Source organism: Gracilinanus agilis, chromosome 2 (assembly GCF_016433145.1).
Source record: "Gracilinanus agilis isolate LMUSP501 chromosome 2, AgileGrace, whole genome shotgun sequence".
NCBI classification, from domain to species: domain Eukaryota; kingdom Metazoa; phylum Chordata; class Mammalia; order Didelphimorphia; family Didelphidae; genus Gracilinanus; species Gracilinanus agilis.
Genome location: NC_058131.1, coordinates 115,855,674 through 115,877,101, shown reverse-complemented (window position 1 = coordinate 115,877,101; position 21,428 = coordinate 115,855,674). Strand labels below are relative to the sequence as shown.

Genomic DNA, 21,428 nt, shown 5'->3' with positions numbered 1-21,428 from the left:
AAGGAAGTTGAGATATGGCTGTTTCCAAGATGAGCTGATAAAATGCTGTTATAATACTTCATATACCACTGTGAAGATTCTGAAACAATTAATTATGAATTTAACCTATCCTGTTGCTCTGCAGTTTTGCAGTTTTAATCACTTCCCTTGAAACTGCTTTAGTTATTCACTATATTTTAACAATGCAAAAATTTTTTGCTTCTATTTTGAAGCAACTTGCATTTTATATGTTTTTCCTCCCCTTTAATACCATAATACTTGCAACATCCTAAAAGTGAATGGTTGTAAAAGAGTGGGGAGAAGATACTAAATCTGTTGGGTTTTGTTAATTGAAAATTAGTTAAGGCCATTGGATTTGACTGAGTTTTCTCTTGCTGAAGGCTCTTAAACATGCTATTGATTAGTCTGCCCTTTGGTAGAAAGGATGATATTTTAATTAAGACTTTTCCATTAACGTTGTCTTATCACCTCTATCTAAATGGGTTTTTTTTGCTTTTGTTTTTTTTATTTTGTCTACAATTTCAAGTTCTTACTGATAAAGTTCTTACTCAATAAGTCAATAATTGTCAATAAATATTTATTAAACACCTACTATGTTATAGGCAGCTAAGAGGCACAGTGGATAGAATGCTGGGCCTGGAGTAAGGAAAACTCATCTTCTTGAGCTCAAATCTAGCTTCAGACACTTACTAGCTGTGTAATCCTGGGCAAGTCACTTTACCCTGTTTGCCTCAGTTTCCTCATCTATAAAATGATCTGGAGAAGGAAATAGCAAACCATTCCAGTTTCTTTGCCAAAAAAACTCCAAATGGGGTAAAGAAGTGTTGGACACAACTCTCATGACTGAACAACAACAAAAACAACAGGCATTGTGCTATTATTGTGCTAAACACTGAGGATATAAATACAAAAAGAAAAAGAAGCATCTGCCTTCAAGGAGGTTATTACACTCTAATAAGAAAAGACAAAACTGGAAAGGAAGCTGATAAGTAAGAGGTTGGGAGGAAGGTACTTGACTCAGGAGAATAGTGAAAAAATTTCAGAATAGTGCTTCTAATTGAGAAATGAGGAGATGTATGATCAATAATGAGCCTCAGAATAAAATGGAGAAGTCAGAGAAGTCACAAAGTAGTGGAGCCAGATGAGAAATTATTTTGAGTTTCTGACAGTGTTCAATAATGGATCACTAAGGATTCCATAATTGTACCTCTCTAGACTATCACTTCATCTCATTAAACAAGTTCTCATCTTTCTTGAAATGGGAATTACTATTGTCAACTATCATCATCTGTTGCTTTTAATTTTAATTTTTAATTTAGTTATGTAAATTGGTAACAAATATCAAAATGTGATGAACTTGAAATTCAGGTCTGGTCAGTAATATAAACATAATCTTAATTCTCGTTTCAATACATTATGCAACACTAATCAGCTTTCAAAGATAATTATTTTTTCTTGCTTTTTCAAATACTGTTAGAAAATTCACTCCTGCTCTCCTTGTTTTCTCGCCCCAGTTACACAGTAAAATCTAAAACATACTTACTCTTATCCTATATAATGATATAACTATCTTTAATGTTCTTTTTCTGTCATCTGTATTTTAGGTGTGTGTTCATATTACTTTGCCTTAAATTTCACTCTCTTAGAGGCATGAGACCAGTTCTGTAAAACTGTACAATGTCTACAGGACCATGTACAATGGTTTCTTAATTAATGCTTTAAGATAACAATGCTAATGAACAATTTTTTTATTTACTATCCATTCATCAACCTTTTCTGTGTTTTATATCCCCTATCATTTTATCCCCACTTTTGCTTAGTGTCTGGCACATAATAACTGCTTAATAAATGTTTAATGACTAAATATAAAATTCTAGGAAAATTTGTCAGTAAAAAAAAAACTATAAAAAGTTCCTCTTTTCTGCCCCCATCCTTTTTCCCATAAGCTTTATCAGAAGAAGCCTTTTCATATCAATCATTAAACAAGAATTTAGTAAACACCTGTTTTGTGCTTCGGACTTTGCTAAGTGCTAGGGGATAAAAAGGCAAAAAACAGTCCATGTCCTCTAGAAGGCAATAGGTAAATAACTAGATACATACAAAACAGATGGAAAGGTAATCTGAATGGGAATGGCGCTAGCAGCTGAGAGGGCTGGGAATGGCCTCTTAGAAGGTGAACAATGAAATTATTCAAAAAGCTGGCCAAATTCAAACAATCTATGTTTCAGAATCACAAAATGACTGACTACTTGTTCCTGAAGGTCATAAAACATACTTGGCACCTTACAATGTGAATTTTAAAATTTAATGCCACTAATATTCACTTTTGTTTTATTTTTCATTGTTCATAACTGATATGCCAAAGGATATCGGCTACCATCAGTCTAGTCGAACAGCAAAGTATCTGATAGAAAAATAACTTACGTGGCTTTTCCTTCACGAAGAAAAATACAAGATAATGAAAATTGAAGAGTAGCAGATACAACTTTTTTAGACAATGGCTTGAATTTTAACTTGACATCAGTCTGTGTAGGCATAGGGCTTGCATACTGTTTCATATTGATGCTGCTAGTAGCAAGTGCTTTTCTACGTCCTGATGGAGATTCCTGAAAGACAGACGTAATATTGCGATTTGAACTTATTTAATTAGCAGTCAAAAAGAAAATTTTTTTTAATAAATTGCATCTTACTTAAATCAAACAGAAGGTTGGAAAGTTTGGAAAGACTATTATTTCAGCAAAGTTCTATTTAAAAGTAATTTAAAAGTGTTCACTAAGTTACTGCTATGTTTAGAACTCTATCTTTGAGTCCTAGGCATGTTCACAATTCTGATCTTCAAATGAAATAGTGATGGGATTGCAGTCAACAAGGATCCCAAACGCAGAGTATCAAGAAGCAAGAAGGACACTGGGAAATAAAAGCCTAGGACAACAGGAAAGGGTAATAATGAAGATATATATAACCCTGTTGCTTATTTCTGAAAAGTTTTCAGAGGGTAATTTTTGAAATATAGAAAAAAGGGCATCTAGGTAGTTCAGTTAAGCCTGGAGAAAAGAGGTCTAAGGTTCAAATCTGGTGTCAGATGCTTCTTAGCTGTGTGACCCTGGGCAAGTCACTTAACCCCCATTGCCTACCCTTTACCACTTTTTCTGCCTTGGAATTAATATTTAATTCTAAGACGGTAGGTATGGGTTTTTTAAAAATCAAATGGTAGCATTGAGATTTAGCTAGTTTTCCGTGCTACTGATGAAATATTAGGAGAAAAAAAATCAAATTTTTTTATTGTGGTAGCATGGCAAGTTATTTCTAAAAATTAAAACAATCTACGTACAATATTATGATGGGAATAATATGTAATTATAGCTTCTTATATTACTATATATCAGACTTAGATTTATGACCCAAAATACAAAAATATGCTACTATGAACACTTTTAAATTATTTTTAATAAAACTGAGACACTTTCTGTGGTTGACAAACTTGTCTCAAATGAGGAATACTAATTTAATCAAAATATTCGAACATCCTTTTCCAAAGTACTTGACATTTCTGCCCAGCAGAATAAGTCAGAATGTAATGTGTCATCCCCAAAGAATACCTTGTTTAAAAAACTAGCCTTATCTGTCAGATTATGCACAGCAATATTATACAGAACTATTAGTGCATGTAGATACCTTATGAATGAATTTCAAAAATGCATCAAACACTTGAGAAGGATTTAGGCCCTCTCAGAAGAAATACTTAAGAATATGCAAATACCCTCAAATGAATCAAGTTGAACAGATGTTACTATCACAAACAATACAAGAGTTCTTTTCCTGGCCGCTACTGTCAATCAAAGAAAGAGATTAGGGTCCAAGGTTCTGACAAAGTGTAAAATGAAAAAATACGATCAGGGAGTTTCAATTTAATACACCGATATGAACAATAATCTGTTATTGTACTTTTAGAAACTACCACTACAAGTAGTACAAGATTCAAAGCATCAATTCTGAAAGCATTTCAACTAAAGTTCAATTTTTTTCCATTTTCTGTTTTATACAAAACACTGGATTTAATTAAAAGTAACTGTTATTCCTTACTAATATCTTTTTCACCTTGCAAACAAAAGATTCATGCCAATAAATTATGAGAAAACTTCAAATGTGAATAATTTTTAGAGAGCTGTTTTATGAAACCTTCTCTAAAGCTATATTGGTTAGTATTGGCAGCTAGATTGTTAAAAATATAGAACAATACACTTGTAATTAGGAAAATCTGAGTTTGAATCTGGCTTAAGACACTAACTGTGTAACTCCAAGCGAGTTTGTCTCAGTTTCTCATATGAAAAATGGGGACGTTTTGGAGAAAGAATTGCAAGCCACTTCAGTTTCTTTGCCAAGAAAACCCCATGAACAAAGCCCATAAGATCACACAGAGTAGGACACGACTGAACAAGTGATTAGTATTTATTATATTTTTTAGCTTAAAAATGACCTAGTTATTGTAAAAAGATGGAGCACCAGGGATGTTAAAATATAACCTAAATGGTTGTGGGTACACACACTAGGTTGAAGGAGAGACAGGACCAACCAGGATAGGGAGACCAGAGTTCACTGCTAAGCTGGTAACTGTCAAGAATGGCAGTTGGTCCAGCTCACCCAGCTCACCCCTAGGCCAGGGTCTATGGAACCAGCAGGCAAGGTAAAAGTTTTAACAGTTTTAAATATGAATAACTAAATAAAGGTGGGATAGAGGATTCTGCACTTAAAAACCTAAAGGGCAAATCACAGGGGCAAAGGGAGGACTTGTCTACTCTAATTCTATTTGACCTAGGGCAGGCAGGGCTCAAAGGAGCAGTTCTGGAGTCACTGGGAAGGCTGCTTCAAACCTGGTTCTAGCCAGGTTTGACCAGCACAGTTACAGGGCCTAAGGGTGGCTTTGAGGGTTCTCAAGGTAATCCAAAGATAATCATAGGATGCCAAAAGCCAAGTAGAGAGAGTGTGCTTGAGATGCTGTCCACCAGATCCCAAACCCCTCCTCCACTTGGTGCAGCTCTACAGGTCTTGTCCACTTCCTGAAAGCCACCACCACTCAGGATCCCAGGGAATCAGGATGCAGGTCTGAGATCTCCCAGGGCTAGCAAGTTTGTGCCAACCACTAATGGAATCTCTCTCAGAGAACAAGCCCTACTTCCTGCTCCTTCATTCCATCTTGGAATCCTCCAGCCCTTCCTGCTAGGTCCAGCACTATTACTAACTAATCTTCCCCACAACATTATGAAAAGTTTCTCTGATACACAGTAAGTTGAATAGAATGAATGAGATTTTGTACAATGCGACGTCTCTAAAAAGTTAAATAAAGAAAAAGCTCTACCCATTTTAATTAGCTAAGCAGATTAGTGACTACCAGAAATGCTGAAAGCAGTCCTTGAATGAGGTCTACATAGATGAATGAGGCGTCTGGAATATGTAGTTTCAGCTTCTTAACCAGAACTCCACTGGCAGTTTTTCCTCCAGTTTCTTCCCCTTGTCTTCTAAACATAATATTCTACAAAGCTAGGAGTATAATATTATAACTCATTGAAATGTACAACTAAGATGTGATAAAAACTATGTCAACTAAGACTGTTTTTTAAAGGGTAAATCTGTTAATTCCTGAGGTGTTACTGGTAACCTTTAAAAGATCTCAGAGAACAAGATAGGCCAGAGGAAAATATCACTACAATTTTTACAAAAGAGAAGAAGGTGCAATAAGGTTGACTGTATTCCTGGCAAAATCATGGCACATATTAGTAAAGGAATGTTTTGTGACTGTTTAGAAAAGGAATCCTTGCTTACTATATATAATCATGGCTTCATAAAGAAGAATCCATGCCTGACTGATATTTTGGTCAGTCAATAAGCATGGATTATAGGTAAGAGTTGCATTAATTAGGTAGATATAGAACTGGTAAATGATCACATTCAAAGTGTAGTCTACAAAGGGACACCACCTTGGATAGAGGTCTCTAGTGAATGCTTCAAAGATTTTTCCTTGTTCCTGCTCTATGTTAGCTATTCTATCAATGACTTAAATGAAGTCATAAAAAAAATATTATGGGACACTGAATTTGGACGAGAAGTGACCACAGAGATCTTTGAGTCCAGAGTGAGGCAAAACTAGGAACAACAAATGGAAAATGTGTGTGTGACAAATTGTGTGACAAAACAAGCAAAAATTCCTAACAGTCAGTGCTATCCAAAAATGGAATGGGTTACTTGGGGAAAAAACTGAGATGCCAAGTTGTCACGAAGATCTGAGTTGAAATTTGGCTTCAGACACAAATTAATTGTGTGACCCGAGGTAGGTCACTTAACTGAAGTCAGCTTTAGTCTCCTCAACTATAAGTAGAACCTTCTTACCAGAATTATTGGAAAGACCAAATAAGATAATATTTGTAAAGGCTTAAGACAATGTCTGGCATATAGCAGGCACTTAATAAATGCTTGTTCCCTTCCCCTTCCTCTTCCTCTATATTAAAGGCCTTTAAGCAGAAGTGGATGACCAAGAAGTTTTGGTTAGGTCCCTTCTAGTTCTTAGCTTCAATGATTGTGTGCATAAACTGCAGCTGCTTGGCCTAAGAATACAGGTGATAAAAATGCAGCCTTCAAATATCTGAGGAGTTGACATACTTCTATTTTTGAAGACAAAAGACCAAGACCTTAAATCTTACTTTGGGATTTAATGGGGAAGTCATTTAACTTCTCTGGGTAGTTTCCTTGTTCTAAAATAAGTAGGTTAGGCGCTTTTTGTGGTGGCAAAAAACTGGAAAACAAGGGTATGCCCTTCAATTGGGGAATGGCTGAACAAACTGTGGTATATGCTGGTGATGGAATACTATTGTGCTCAAATCTCAAGATCTATTTATCATCTCTGATAATCTTATAAGGACCGCTTAGTTGATAAGGAAATAAAGGACAGGGGAGATGATTTTTTAGCTCATGCTTTCAGCTCTGTCACTAGGAGCATGGAGTTTATTATATACATATATATATTTCAAGACTCATTTCACAAAAAAGACCCTCCTCCCCGAAACTTCACAGATGTGCATAAGTTACAAATTATGTCATATCAAAACACAAAATGTCTCATTGGTTTCAGAATAGAACAAGGCCAAGGCTGAATTTTGACTGGGTTCTTATCAGAAAGCCATGTTGGGGAATATTTTCTCAGGGTTGAATTGCCTGTGCTAGCCTTGGCTGTACCAGGCAGCTGCATTCCTGGCCAAAGGGGAAGAGTGTTAACCTCTTAAATGCAGGTTTATTAGGAACTTAAAGCTTTTCAATAAGGCCACAATACTTTTCAACAAGAAATCAAAAGGATCACAAAAGGGGTCAAAAGAGGAATCTCAGATTTTTATCTATTTGAAACAGTTTCTCTTATGGGCTTCCCACACTCAAAGGAATAATAAACTGGAGGAATTCCATGCGAACTGGAAAGACCTCTAGGAATTGATGCCGTGTGAAAGGAGCAGAGCCTGAAGAACATTGTACACAGAGACTGATACACTGTAGTAAAATTGATTGTAATGGACTTCTGTACTAGCAGTAATGCAATGACTCAGGACAATCTGGAGGGATTTATGGAAAAGAATGCTACCCACATTCAGAGAAAGAACTACAGAAGTGGAAACACAGAAGAAAAACAACCCCTTAAACACATGGGTTGATGCGGACATGGTTGGGGATGTAGACTGGAAAGGACCACACCAATGCAACTATCAATAATATGTAAATAAGTCTTGGTTGATGACACATGTTAAAACCACTGGAAATGTGTGTTGGATATGGAGGGGGGGGTGAAGGGGAAAGTAAAAACATGAATCATGTAACCATGGAAAATTTTTTTAAAAAAACAAAATATTTAAATAAAAATAAAGTAAGTAGGCTAGAAATATCATCCTATGAGGAAACAAGATTAGACTTATTCTGCTTAGCCCCAGGGGCCAAAACAAAATTAGTAAATGGAAGCTGAAAAGAGATAGATTTTGACCTTTAATTAAAGATTTTCCAATGGAATAGTTATCCTTGGGAAACACTGAATGTCCTATAGTTGGAAATAGTAAAGGAGAGGATGTGTGACTAAAGGGAATGCCTTTATAATAAAGATTAAGCTAAATGACTTTTGAGAGCTCTTCAAATTTAAGATTTTACAATTCTATGACTAGAGCTCTTATTTAAAATTTCACAAAATCCATCAAATGCTTTGAAATAGGAAGGGAAGTAGAGACATTGTTGGCATTAATGTTCATCCTTTTTCCTAATGACTTTTTGCCTTAAAACTAATATATGATGTTAATTAGACAGATAAGAAAAAGATCTCAGAACCTTTACCCCAGTACTTGCGGCTTTTCACCCTTTTAAATCTATCTGTCTTTAGGAGCAAAGAAAAAGATCCATGCACTGTAAATACTCCAACTGAAGTTATATATCCCTTTAATCCAGAAGGCTAATGTTACTAGTGCTAATCTTTGAACAAGAAGGAACTGAACAATCCTGAAACTCAGTAGCCCTCTAGTAAAACCTCTTCATTTTATAAATGAGAAAACAGGTCCAAACAGGTTAAATCACTTGCTATTGATTTACACAGGTTGTAGGCCAGGACGTTAGAAATGAGGAGATATAAGTTAACAACAATCCCATACACAAGACACATACTCCCACGGGACTAGGACTACAGAGTAAGAAGACTGTGGTGAGATTTGGGGCAGTCTGAGTTAAACTGGCCTCCAAGTGGACTGATTTGAAAACCAGCTATGTACCCTTTGGACAAGAAGAGTATAAAAGCAGGTTTTAAGACTGTTTGGGGAGTTCCTGAGACCCAAGGGGACCTCTTTGTTGATTGCTTTTATTGCCATGGGAACTGCTTGTATTCAAGGGTACTTGTATATATTTTAATTAAAAAGATGGTTTGTTTGAACACTCACTGAGGATCTGTGTGATCCATTGCTGAAATGCAGAATATCCACCAGCACAACTAATGACAAAAATTAAATTTCATATAATGGTTTCTCTTTTTGCTTTTTCAATGATCCTCCTCTTTCAGTTTTATTGCAAGAATGAAGGAATAGGCTATTGTGCTTTGAATCTGATGTTCGTGACTCCGGTGGGCTCTGCTGCTGGCAATTAGAAGACCAAAAAAAAAAAAAGGTGTACAATGCACAAGGATATTGGTGGAACTGGGAAAAATAAGTCATCTGTAAAAGCATCTTCCACTTTTGGATTGCACTAATTGCTAGAAAATCAGCCTTTCCTTAATCTAAGTCAACCATTCTTAGTTCTAAATGCTGGGAACAGACAGAACAATTCTAATCCCTTTTCCGCATGAGAGCCATGCAAATCTTTGAAGTCACTTATCATATCTTGCCTAAATCTTCTATTCTATTATCTAAATATACCTAGTTCTTTATACAACATGATTTAGAAACTCTTCATCAGTCTGGTCATTCTCTGGACATAATCTATATCCATCCTTATGTTTTACCCAGAATCTAATACAATGTGAAAAAGACTATCTTCTCTTTTATTCTTTCTGCCTCTCTTAAAGAAATCTAATATCAAGTAGTCTTTTTTCCTGCTAAATCATACTACTAAATCATATGGTGCATACTGTCAGGCACAATCAGATTTTCTTAAACAATTATGTGGCTTTGTCTCCCTCATCTTACATTTATGAAGCTGATTTTTTAAAAACAGAGATGTAAAACTTCATATTTATCCCTATAAAATTTAATCGCATTAGATCTGCCCCAATGATTTGACTCATGATCTCTTTGGATCTTGATTCTACTATCCAATGTGTTAGCAATCTCTTTTTGCTTTGTATTATTTGCAAATTTCATAAGCATACAAATTAAGCCACTGATAAAAATAAGATTTTAAGGCCAGCCCTCCTTTCTCTTCTGGAGATGTCAGCAATAAAGGGTTCGAAAGTATTATCTCTATGTAGATGAATCCCAAATCTATATATCCATCTCTAATCTTTCTCCTATATTTTCATCATGCATCACCAACTTCCTTGTGGGTGCCTATTCTAGTGTTTTTGTTTTCCATTCCAATTTCCACACTAATACCAAAATAATCATCCTAAAAAGCATAGGTATGACTATGGAATCCCTCTGCCTCCAAACCTTTGCCCCACACTGCCTAGAAGCTCCATAGCTTGGCATTTCAGGTGTATTCCAACAGTCTTTTGAACTTTATTTAATATTATCCTCCTTAACATGCACTAAATTCCAGGCAAACTGAACCACCCAGTCATTCTGCAAACTCAATATTCTTTCTCTCTACCTATGAGCAGCTGCTACAGTCTATTCTTCATTAGAATGCAGTCTCCTTATAATTAAATCATTTCCAGAAGAATAACATAAGAGACTTTATCAAATGCCTTCCTAAAATCTAGGCAAACTATATCTATGATATTCCCTTGATCTCCCAAATATCCTTATCAATATCCCATTCAGTGATACCACTGGGTCATTTTGCTATCTGACTCACTTCTCCCATCACCATCCCAACCCCTCTACGATATTCAGTTTTAGAACTCCTGCCCTTGGCCTAAGCTAACTTAATTGGTGAGAACTCACCTAAGTCTATATCTAGCCAACCATAGACCAGAGTGTTTTTCATATACCAGCCATCAACAACATAGGTCATTTTGCTCTCTGCCTTCCCACTATGCCTGGACCATCCCATTCCCCACCCCTTGCTTCTGGTAATTGAGTAGCTTGAATTTCTTAATTTTAAATTTGTGCATTCATATCACTTCATCATTTGCCAACTGGAGAATGACTCTTATTCTTATAAAATTTAATCAGTTCTTTGTATATCTTGGAAATGAAGTCTTTACCTTTATTTTAGGGGCAAAGATTTTGGGTTTTTGTTTTTGTTTTTGTTTTTGTTTTTTTGCCTTTTTCCCTTCTAATTTTAGCTGAATTGGTTTTTTGCTTGTGTAAAATCTTTTTTATTTTATGCAACAAAATCACCCATTTTATCTCTAGTGATCCTTTATATTTCTTTGTGGTCATGAACTCCTCTCCTATTTGCAGTTCTAAAAGTTAATTTCTTTCCTGCTACTTTAATGTATTTATTTCACTCTCCATATCCAAGTCATATATCCACTTGGAGCTTATCTTGGTATATGATGAGTTTTGGTCTAAACCTAATTTCTACTAGATTCTTTTCCAATTTTCCCAGCAATTTTTGTCAAATAGTGAGTTCTTACCCCAGCAGCTAGCATCTCTGGGTTTGTCAAACATAGACTAATGAGCATAGTATTTCACATGTAGAGTACCCTACCTGTTCTACTTATCAACTTACTTTAACTAGTTCCAAATCATCTTGATAATTACTTCGTTGTTGAACAGACTATCCCATAATTGCTCACAGATCACTGAAAATTGCTGAGCACTCATACCCACCAATTCTTTCAGTCCTCTAAGTTACAGTTTGTCCAGATATAGTGTCTTACACTTAAGAAAGATACCAAGGACACTTTATATCCCCTTATATATCTCCAGTTTCAACTCCTTGTTAGTCATTTTTGTCCTGTTCTTTCTATCCAAAGAGCATGGATTCTCCTTGGCAGAGATAACATAAGCAAAATCAGTTTTATATTTGTATTTCCTTTATAAATGGACAATTATCAGAAGTAATACATAGGTGAATATAATCACAAGCACAGGAGGGAAACTACTAGTCTAACTTCCTATTATAGAATAAAATGAAAACAGGATGAAAAATAAAATATAAGATTCTAACTTTTTCATGATCACTTAAATCACTTTTAAAATTTTCACCTTCATTACTAAACATAATTGCTTTACACTACTTGACCATTTTACCTTTTTTCCCAAAAAAATGAAATGCTTTGCAATATGAATAGTCAAATGATGAGTACTAATAATCTCATATTTCAAAGAAATGTCCATTTTTTTCATTTGAACTATTTAAATTATGATAATTTCTTAGAATAAGTTCATTTCCTGCTGTTTCATTTCTGCTAACCCCAGGATGAATATTAACTCTGGCTAATAAAAATCATCCTTCCATTTAAAAAATCTAACATTATTCTACTTATAAAATAAAGCACATGCTACAAATTTATCTTTTCTTTTCATGTAAGAAAAAGTGGATTGAAATGTGCATTTTGTTCAGAAATAAATCAGAGTATTCCAGAATCTTTCAGAATGATTTTCCAATAGTTCAAAAATCTGGTACCTAAAAATTGGAATTATTTGCTTTTTTTTAACTTGTATTTTGCAAACTCATAACAAAACATTTTGGTAATATAATAATTATCATCACATCCAAGATTCACTGATATTGAGGAACAACTAAATTGTTCATTTTAGTAATCTTACTGATTCACCCCAGTTGTTCAAGAATTAGTTGCCCAATCAATCAACAGACAATAATAAAAGACTTAATATGTTTCAGGCACTGAAATAATGTACCAAAAAATAAAGTACAAAGAATAAAATAATCCCTAGTCTCCAGGAGATTCTAACAGGGAAGACATCAAGGACACGTAAGTATACAGAATAAATATGAATAGAAAAAAAACAATAAATATAAAATAGTTTAACACAAGGTAGTTTGAGAAGGCAGGTGATTTGAGATTAGGAAAGTATTCATGTAGAAGGCAGTGCTTGAATTGCATCTTAATAGGGATTCTATGAGTTAGAAATGAAAAAGGTATACATTTTAGGCATGGAGGACAGTTAAGAGTAAAAACATAGAGATAAAATATGAAGTTTCTTATGTAAGGAAAAAGTCCAATTTGTTTGGGTAGTGTGAGAGATGGCAACAGTCAAGTCAATAAACATTTCTTGAGTTCCTACTATGCGCCAGATACTTGTCAAGCAAGTAGGAAAAAAAAAATAGAAAAAGATACTCCTTACCTTCAAAATGAGGTGGAGTTTATTGCTCCACTCTCCAGCCCTCCAATTGGAGGGAAGGGCAAATAAGGGTGCTGAAGAGGTGCTGAGTATCAAAGCTAATGTTTTCTATGCCTCAATCTTTCCATATGTCTATGTGTGTCTCTCTGTTTCTCTCTTATCAGCTCCCATGAGTTTAATTATGATCTCTATGTTTATAAGCCTTCAGATCTCTATATTCACCTGCCTCCTCTCCTCCAAGTTTCATTTTACATTGTTGATAATGAGATTTCGGGTGAGCTTATCCTGTGCAAAGCATGGAGCCTATGAAGCTGAAATCAAGCAGAGGAATAACATCCAATATAGCTGGAAAGATAGGCAGCTTTGTTGGCACAGCGAGTTCAAATCTGTCCTCAGATACCAACTCACTTAACTCTGCATCAGTTTTTTCTATAAAATGAGCTGAAGAAGGAAATGGTTAAACACTTCAATATATTTGCCAAGAAAACCCAAAATGGGGTTACAAAGAGTCAGATACAACTGAAAAACAAAATTAAATTAGCTGGAAAAATAGGTCAAGATTATACATGTCTGTTTTTTTTTTTATTTTAAACCCTTAACTTCTGTGTATTGACTTATAGGTGGAAGAGTGGTAAGGGTAGGCAATGGGGGTCAAGTGACTTGCCCAGGGTCACACAGCTGGGAAGTGTCTGAGGCTGGATTTGAACCTAGGACCTCCCGTCTCTAGGCCTGGCTCTCAATCCACTGAGCTACCCAGCTGCCCCCATACATGGTTTTGAAAGATGCATGAAGGAGTTTATATGTGATTCTGGAGGCAATAAGAAATTACTAGCACCATTTTGGTAGAGAATCAACAGTCAGGTCTGTGCAAAAGGAAAATCACTTTGGTAGCTGGGAAAAGGATGGACTAAAGTGGGGAGATATTTTTGAGGAAGGAAGACTTGAGAAGCCACTACAAGAATCTAGAGGAGAGGTATTGAGGGATCAATCTAAGGTGGTAGCTGTATTAGTAGAAAGAAGGGGTAGGATACAAAAAGTGTTGTGGATGTAGAAATGGGAAATTTGTTAACTGACTATATATGTGTAATGAGAGAGTACAAGAAATAAGAGGATAATGCAAAGGTTAAAAACCTGGGAGAATGGAAGAATAGTGATGTCTTGAAAATTTGGGGGGGAGGGGGAATGAGTTCAGGAGAAAACATAATGCTTTCTGATTTGGATGTAAGTTTGAGATGTCTCCAGGTCATTAAATTTTTAAATGTCCAATGGGTAACTCGGTGATTTGGAAATTAAGCTTAGAGGAGAGGAGACTAGAATGGATATATAGATTTGGAGCTCATAAACATACAGATGAAAATTATATACATATATATGGGAGCAGATGGGGGAATGGGGGCTAGGACAGAAGTTTGGGGAATGCCAACAATTAGGGACATGATCCTGACAATGAATTAACAATGGAGACGTAAAAAGAGTAGTAAGTCAAACAAAAAGGAGTAAATCAAGAGGTGGTGTCATAGAGGTGCAGAGAGATGAAACCATTCAGGAGAGAAGAGCCAAAAGCATAAAATGTGGCAGACAAGTCAAAAAGGATGGGGAATGAGTAAATACCATCAGATCTGGCAATTAATAGATAATCAATAATTTTGAAGAGTATATAGTAGTAATAGTTTCATCTGTAAATGATGTTCATTCAAAGGATTAACTCTAGCATTATTCTGTGTGAACTTTAACCTCACCAATATTCACTTACTTCACATAAGAGAAACACTGAACTATATGACCTTTAAGGTCCCTTCAGTTTCTAAATCTAAGATGGTGACATCTATGATCTCTTTGGACCTTAGATGAACATCTTCCACAATACTTCCTTTGTGCACCATCTCTCTTTTTAACACCTTACTTGAGATCAATATTTGAAAGTTAGTGGAAAAAAGTTCTCTCTGTTCATGTATAAGAGATACACATGATCTAATGAGAGGTGTAAGACTCTCCATTAACTTGAAATCAATACATAGAGAAGCATGTTACATTCATTACAACTCTTAATTCAGTTGTATGATAGTAAAAATGAGGGATAATTTAGAGAATTATTTGAGAAAATTGCCTATTCTCTTCTCATTGTGGATGACTTTTCAAAAGACCATCATCTTAAAAAAAAAAATCACAAGAAGAGAGATAGCATACTTGCCAATAGTTGCTAATGTTTGTTTGTTGTAGCTTTTTTGTTGTTTTGTTATACACAATATAATTATTACCTTTCCATTTTAAAAAATCTTCCTTTCTTTAAGATATATTCAGAACCAAGTCTTTAGTGTCTTTAAAACTCATGTTTACAGTTTAGTATCTTTACCATGAATTTCTTTTATATGTAGTTGGTCAGATATAATCAGCTACCCCTTCTAAGTTCATTTTCCTAAATATCATTATCATTCTTCACATGCTAACATTTCCTTCTCTCCAGACTCTTGGGACCTGGGCTCTGATGGTAACCCTTGTTTTTGGAGGAATGAATTCTCCTGGGTACATCCCAGACATTTCCAAACTATGACACCTACATTACAATCACCATCTTCATTCTCTTTCTCATGATACCAATGATACCTTTGGAGAAGCTGAGCTCTCATAAGTAAGCCTTCTCCTAATACTTCCCAGAAGCAGGCCTCCAAGTCATTCCCTACCCTGATTTCTCACTCCCTTTTTTTGTTGTCTCTCTCCCTAACCCCCATAGAAATCAAGCTCCCAATAGGCAAGGCCAATTTTGCTTGCTTTTACTTACATACCAACTATTTAGCATAATGTCTGACAAATAGTAAACAGTTAATAAATATTTAATCATTCACTCTTACAGTCTTGTTTTGGCTACCAGAATTTTTTTTTTTTAATCCTGGGACTCCATTCTAGGAGCATAGGGCCACAACCAGTAGGCAATGGGACACACAGTCGCTCAGGGTCACCCAGCTGGGAAGTGTCTGAGCCCGGACTTGAACCTAGGACCTTTCGTCTCTAGGCCTGGCTCTCAATCCACTGAGCTAGCCCAGCTGCCCCTACTTTAGGTTGCAGTTTCTTTAGCAGATGTAGTTTTTACAGGGTGGGGTTGTTAGCCCCACGCCCAACCCTCCTCCTTTTTTCATCCAGGCTAGGGACCATCCTTGGCCCAGGAGTGGTAAGGGTGGGCAGTAGGGGTCAAGTGACTTGCCCAAGGTCACACAGCTGGAAGTGTCCGAGGCCGGACTTGAACCTAGGACCTCCAGTCTCTAGGCCTAGCTCTCAATCCACTGAGCCACTCAGCTGCCCCTTACCAGAATACTGGTAGATTATTTTTATTTCTCCTTGTTGTCTTCCACTTGGTTTTATTTTCTAGCTTTGACAGACCTCAGGACAGAAAGTACCTCCAACACTCACCAAAACCCAATGGCACCCCCACCCCACTCTAGCATCTGCCCAAACTGTGAGACAAATCCCCAGCAAAACTTAGCAGAACAATAAGATTTTGTAACTCAACCTGTCCTGTATGACTGAACATCAGCCTAGGAACCAGCCCCCTCTCCCATCCCCAGAGACCAAGAGTCTTTAACCCTCTCAGGGATATAATCCAGGTAGCTCTCCTTGTTCAGAGGCAACACAGTTTGTTATCCCTAACAATCTCCTTTACCTCCAACCCTAAAGAGGTCACACCCTTCTCCACTCAGATGGAGATTCAGCAGCCATCTTTAATGGTGTCCATCTCCACCCCCTTGCTGCTCCTCTCCTACATCCTCCCCCCTGCCCCAACTCTGTAGTCATCTACTAGCATTGGACCCTTCTGTCCCCCTTGTTGCTTCTTCTTCCTTTCCTTTCCTCTAATAAAGCCTTGCTATTTTGCCTCACTCTAGTCTCATTAGTCTTTTGGGTCAAACCCCCATCAGTCAGACTGACAATTATCACCCAAGGATTTGGTCACCAGGGGTGGATATTTTTTGTTTTCAGGAAGTAACACATCTTCCGAATGTAAAGATGCCCTCAACCATATGCAACATACTTCTATTTTCACAGTGGTATGTGAAGAAAAGCAGACAAACTAGATAGTAGGTACTGATGTTAATATTAATTAATAATGTTTAAATCATCTACTTTTATTAATTTAACTATTGGTATACTTAATATGAACATTAACAACCAGCATGCTAATTCACTTCTTTGAGGAACTAACGCATAACCATATTATCCACATTGATATTCTAATTCCAAATTTTGCCAGAAGAGTTAAAATAAAGAGAAGGGGAAGGGATTTCCAGAATAAGATTTATCATGAACCCCAAAACAAGAGACAACCATGCCATAACATATTTTCATCTTTGGTACTCATGATGAAGGGAAGAATTCTATCTACTTTTAATGAATAGCTTCTGTGACCATCTCCAGACACCATGTACAGAATTCTCTAACAGACCTATTGACAAACCAATCAGTGCATACACATTGTGAAATTGTAGACCTACACATGTATGAGAAGTTGAAACCTGGTCTTCTTGGTTTCACTGTTATGAAAATTATTAGGTGTGTTTAAAAACGGCATGTAATCAAGTAAATTTTTACAAATTTCCCTATCACAAATATCCCTATTTCAAATAGCATCAAAAATATCACAAAATACAAGGTGAAAGAGTCCTCAGATGGTATATATAGTTTAACTTCCAAACAATTTAAGATTGCTTTCTACTGAATTCAGATGATTATTTCTTCCTTCACTGCCTCAATCCATGCAGAATTACTTTTTTTTTTTTTTTTTGCAACACAGTCCATTCTATTTTTGGTTAACTCTAAAATAATTATTTGGCTATTTCTATATTAAGCCCAAATCTATCTACTGGCCTTAACCCAAATTCAACTTAAATCTCCCAGTCTCATCTTTCTCATTTATCACCTGACTAAAAACAAAGTAGTATGTTATACCATAGCAATGAAGTATAACAGTTAAGTCAAATTTGAGTACAAATAATTCAAATTATTTTATAATATCATTGTACAACTAGAATAAGAAATATCTTTTAAATCACTATCTTTTTAGTTATATCTCCACATGCTAAGAAATGAAAAATTTGTTGGTTTTTTTTGTTGTTGTTTTTAATCTGCATGCTGGTCTTCGGAGCTGTCACAAACACCACATTGCTTAGGTCATGGTAAAAAGATCTTTGCTTCATCAGCAGAGCAAAATGCAACACTACAGAATTTAATTTGGAGCCTATGGAGCAATTAAATGCTAAAATAGACATGCTACAGGGAACTCTCTCAACCACAAAGACTTAATTAGAAACTATGTAAACTAAAATAACCAACATAGATGGTCGGATGGAAGGGTAGAAGGATAAATGCAAACTTCAGGGGAAAATTGCATTAGTAATGCTCAAATAAGGGCTCAAATATGTCCAATATATTTTTTAAAGAACTATGTAACTTTTGGAATGAAATGTTGAACAAAAAGAAACAATTTATATACAGTATTCTACATCTATAAGAAACATTTAAATATATAAAAGCCAAACATTCAAACAATAATCCAATTAGGGAGGCACTAAATCAGATGTTATTCAAGATTCTAGCCATTCAGTAATCCAAGTAGAGCCAGTATCACTGAACCACAGAGGGTATAGAGAGGTGTGATATGTAAGAAGTAAAGGGAGCCAGGTTGTAAAGGGCTTTCAATGCCAGACAAAGGAGCTTAAATTTGATTCTAGAGGTAAAAGGGAGGTAGTGAAGTTTACTGAGAAGTGAAGAATTATAGGAAATTACTGTGTTGTCTATAGGGAAGCATGTTGGATTAGGGAGAGATCCAAGGGAGGGAGAATAATTGAGTTTATTTTAACAGTGCAGGCTAGAAGTGATGAGGGTCAAAACTAAGATGGTTGCCATATAATTTAAGAGAAAGGGATGTATAATCGAGATGTTAGTGAAATATGAATAACAAAATTTGGCAGTTGGCTGAATATATGAATAAATAAGATGAAATACTGAAAGGCTTCAAATCTAGAGGCCCAAGATCATGGTACTCTCAACAACAGTACCTTGGTAGTATTGAATTGAATTGATTCACTAAGAGAAGAGTATAATTTGAACAAGAATGATGGCCTTGGAAATGGAATATCACAGAATTTAGGAGATATGAGGCAAGGGGAGAGAGAAAAATGATTAGTGATTGTAATTACATAAAGGAATTTTAGAACTCCCATGAATAGTTGTAGTTCTACCTCCTTCTACCTTACCTTTTCAAAGAGATGGTGAGATCAAGAGTATGACCATCCTTGTGAATAGTTAAGGTAGAATAGTTAAGGAGGAATAGGTCTTTTAATTTAATAGACTGAGGGACTGGAATGCAGCTGGAGACTATGAACCAGGCAGTAAACCCACTGATTTAGGAAGGAAAATGTCTCACATATCATAGATAACCTTCAAGATTAGATGAGGAATAGGGATAGGGTGAATCTCAAAGGAGAAGACTACAGTAGAAAGTCTCAAAGTGGTAATAGAGAGGAAGGAATATCATGCTTATTCTCCAGGAAGAGTAAGTAAGGAAGTATGAGAGAAAGAACAATCTTTATTAGTGATAATTATGCTTTAAAGTAATTCTATATGTTATAGACATTTAAATGAACCCTAATTAATATATTAATATTCACTTATTCAAAAACTATTTACTAAATGTTTACTACATGCAAAGCACTGTGCTAGGCATTAGAGAAAACAGTGATAATAAGACATGATATCTGCCCTCTAGCTTGATCTAGTAGAAAGGATGTAACATATACATCAAAGTGTTTTACTAAATACTATAATAACATATAATATGTGTAATATAATAATATATAATACATAATATAGTGGATTTAATGTGGGTATTTCCTTTTTTGGAAACTGTGTCCCCTAGAAACTCATTGGGATTCCACAGTATAGAAATAGCACCATTCATGAGGTGACGAATAATCCCTGGGGAGGGGGTTGGTAGGCCAAAAGGGAAAAAAAACACCAAAGGGAGAAGAAGAGAATATAACAGGGGCTATATATCTAGTTTCTGCCAGTGCTTGCAGCAATAATAGAAGCAACAAGAGGCACTGAATATCCCTCTTCCCTCTCTCAGCTAAATTCCTTTTAAAAACCACCTCTGATACTTCCCATTGCTTTCCTGTGGCTCTTTTCAAAAACCCCTTCAATCTACTTTCTCAACTCATCATTCAACTGAAACTGTTTTCTTCTTTTGTTTTATAATTCTGTCTTATAATTATTATCTTCTGTCTTATAATCACTTCTGTGACATGGTTCTAAGGCAGAAGAGTGGTAAGGGCTAGGCAATGGAAGTTAAGTGACTTCCCCAGGGTCACACAGATAGGAAGTGTTTGAGGCCAGATTTGAACCAGGACCTCCTGTCACTAGGCCTGGCTCTCAATTCAGTGAGCCACCTAGCTGCCCCCAACTGTTTTCTTCTAATAAAGAAAAAACAGTTAAGCAAAACCAACTGACAATTGCATTTGATTGCGTATTTAATCTTTCTTCTACCTTTCTACTGAGGGGAAGGGAGACACCCACTACTTTTCCCTTATTCAACAGTTGGATAAGCTATGATCTGGTTCTGTGGCCAACTGCATACCTCCAACATCAGCTGATGCCTAGTGACAGGAGGTCCTGATTCAAATCTTGCCTCAGACACTTCCTAGCTGTTTGACCCTGGGTAAGGTTTTGGATTTAAATAATTTTGTTCACTCTACTACTACCTAAGTTCATAGAATCTTAGAAGTGGGAAATGTGATTATAATGAAATGATATGAGAACTGTGAGTAATGCAGTGAGCAAAAAAAAAAAAAATTGAAAGCACCAATGATGAAGAATTCTCACTAGAACAGGAATAAGAAATGATCTCATTCTAGCAAGTGGGGAGCTGTAGAATAAAGGGGAAAAGAATGGAAAAATGGGTAAGTTGAAGCCATCCTTCTAATTTTCTTAATAAAATCTCTTTTTCAGCAAGCTCTAAAGTTCTGAATAGGGGGTTGGAGATTTTTGTGAATATATTTCAGGGAGTCTATACACTAGGATGATTTTTAAAATTATATATTTACGGGGGAAGCTGGGTAGCTCAGTGGATTGAGAGTCAGGCCTAGAGACGGGAGGTCCTGGGTTCAAATTTGATCTCAGATACTTCCCAGCTGTGTGACCCTGGGCAAGTCACTTGACCCCCATTGCCCAGCCTTACCACTCTTCCACCTTGGAGCCAATACACAGAAGTTAAGGGTTTTTTAAAAATTACATATTTACTTTCACTAACCTCCAGCTGAAATTTAGCTTTCCCTTTAATTATTAATGTAAGTAACAAATATTCATTCTGAAAAGGGGTCCACAGGCTTCAACAGACAAACAAAGGTCTATTACACACACAAAAAAAAATTAAAAGTCCCTGCCTCCAGAATGAAGGGAAGACACTGCTTATTTAGGAGTATAAAACAATAGAAAATATCCTAAATGTTAATATTTTTGAAAAAC

General features: G+C 35.9%; 1 protein-coding gene across 8 annotated transcripts in view; it reads right to left on the bottom strand.

Moving 5' to 3' along the window:
• The window catches only part of EHBP1 (EH domain binding protein 1), a 403,219-nt gene that overhangs the window by 252,818 nt on the left and 128,973 nt on the right, over positions 1-21,428 (bottom strand). For all 8 annotated transcript variants that reach the window (XM_044663370.1, XM_044663373.1, XM_044663371.1 and 5 more), the window contains exon 5: positions 2,425-2,606. In XM_044663370.1, coding sequence (XP_044519305.1) covers positions 2,425-2,606 — 182 coding nt within the window. The remainder of the gene's footprint in view (positions 1-2,424; positions 2,607-21,428) is intronic.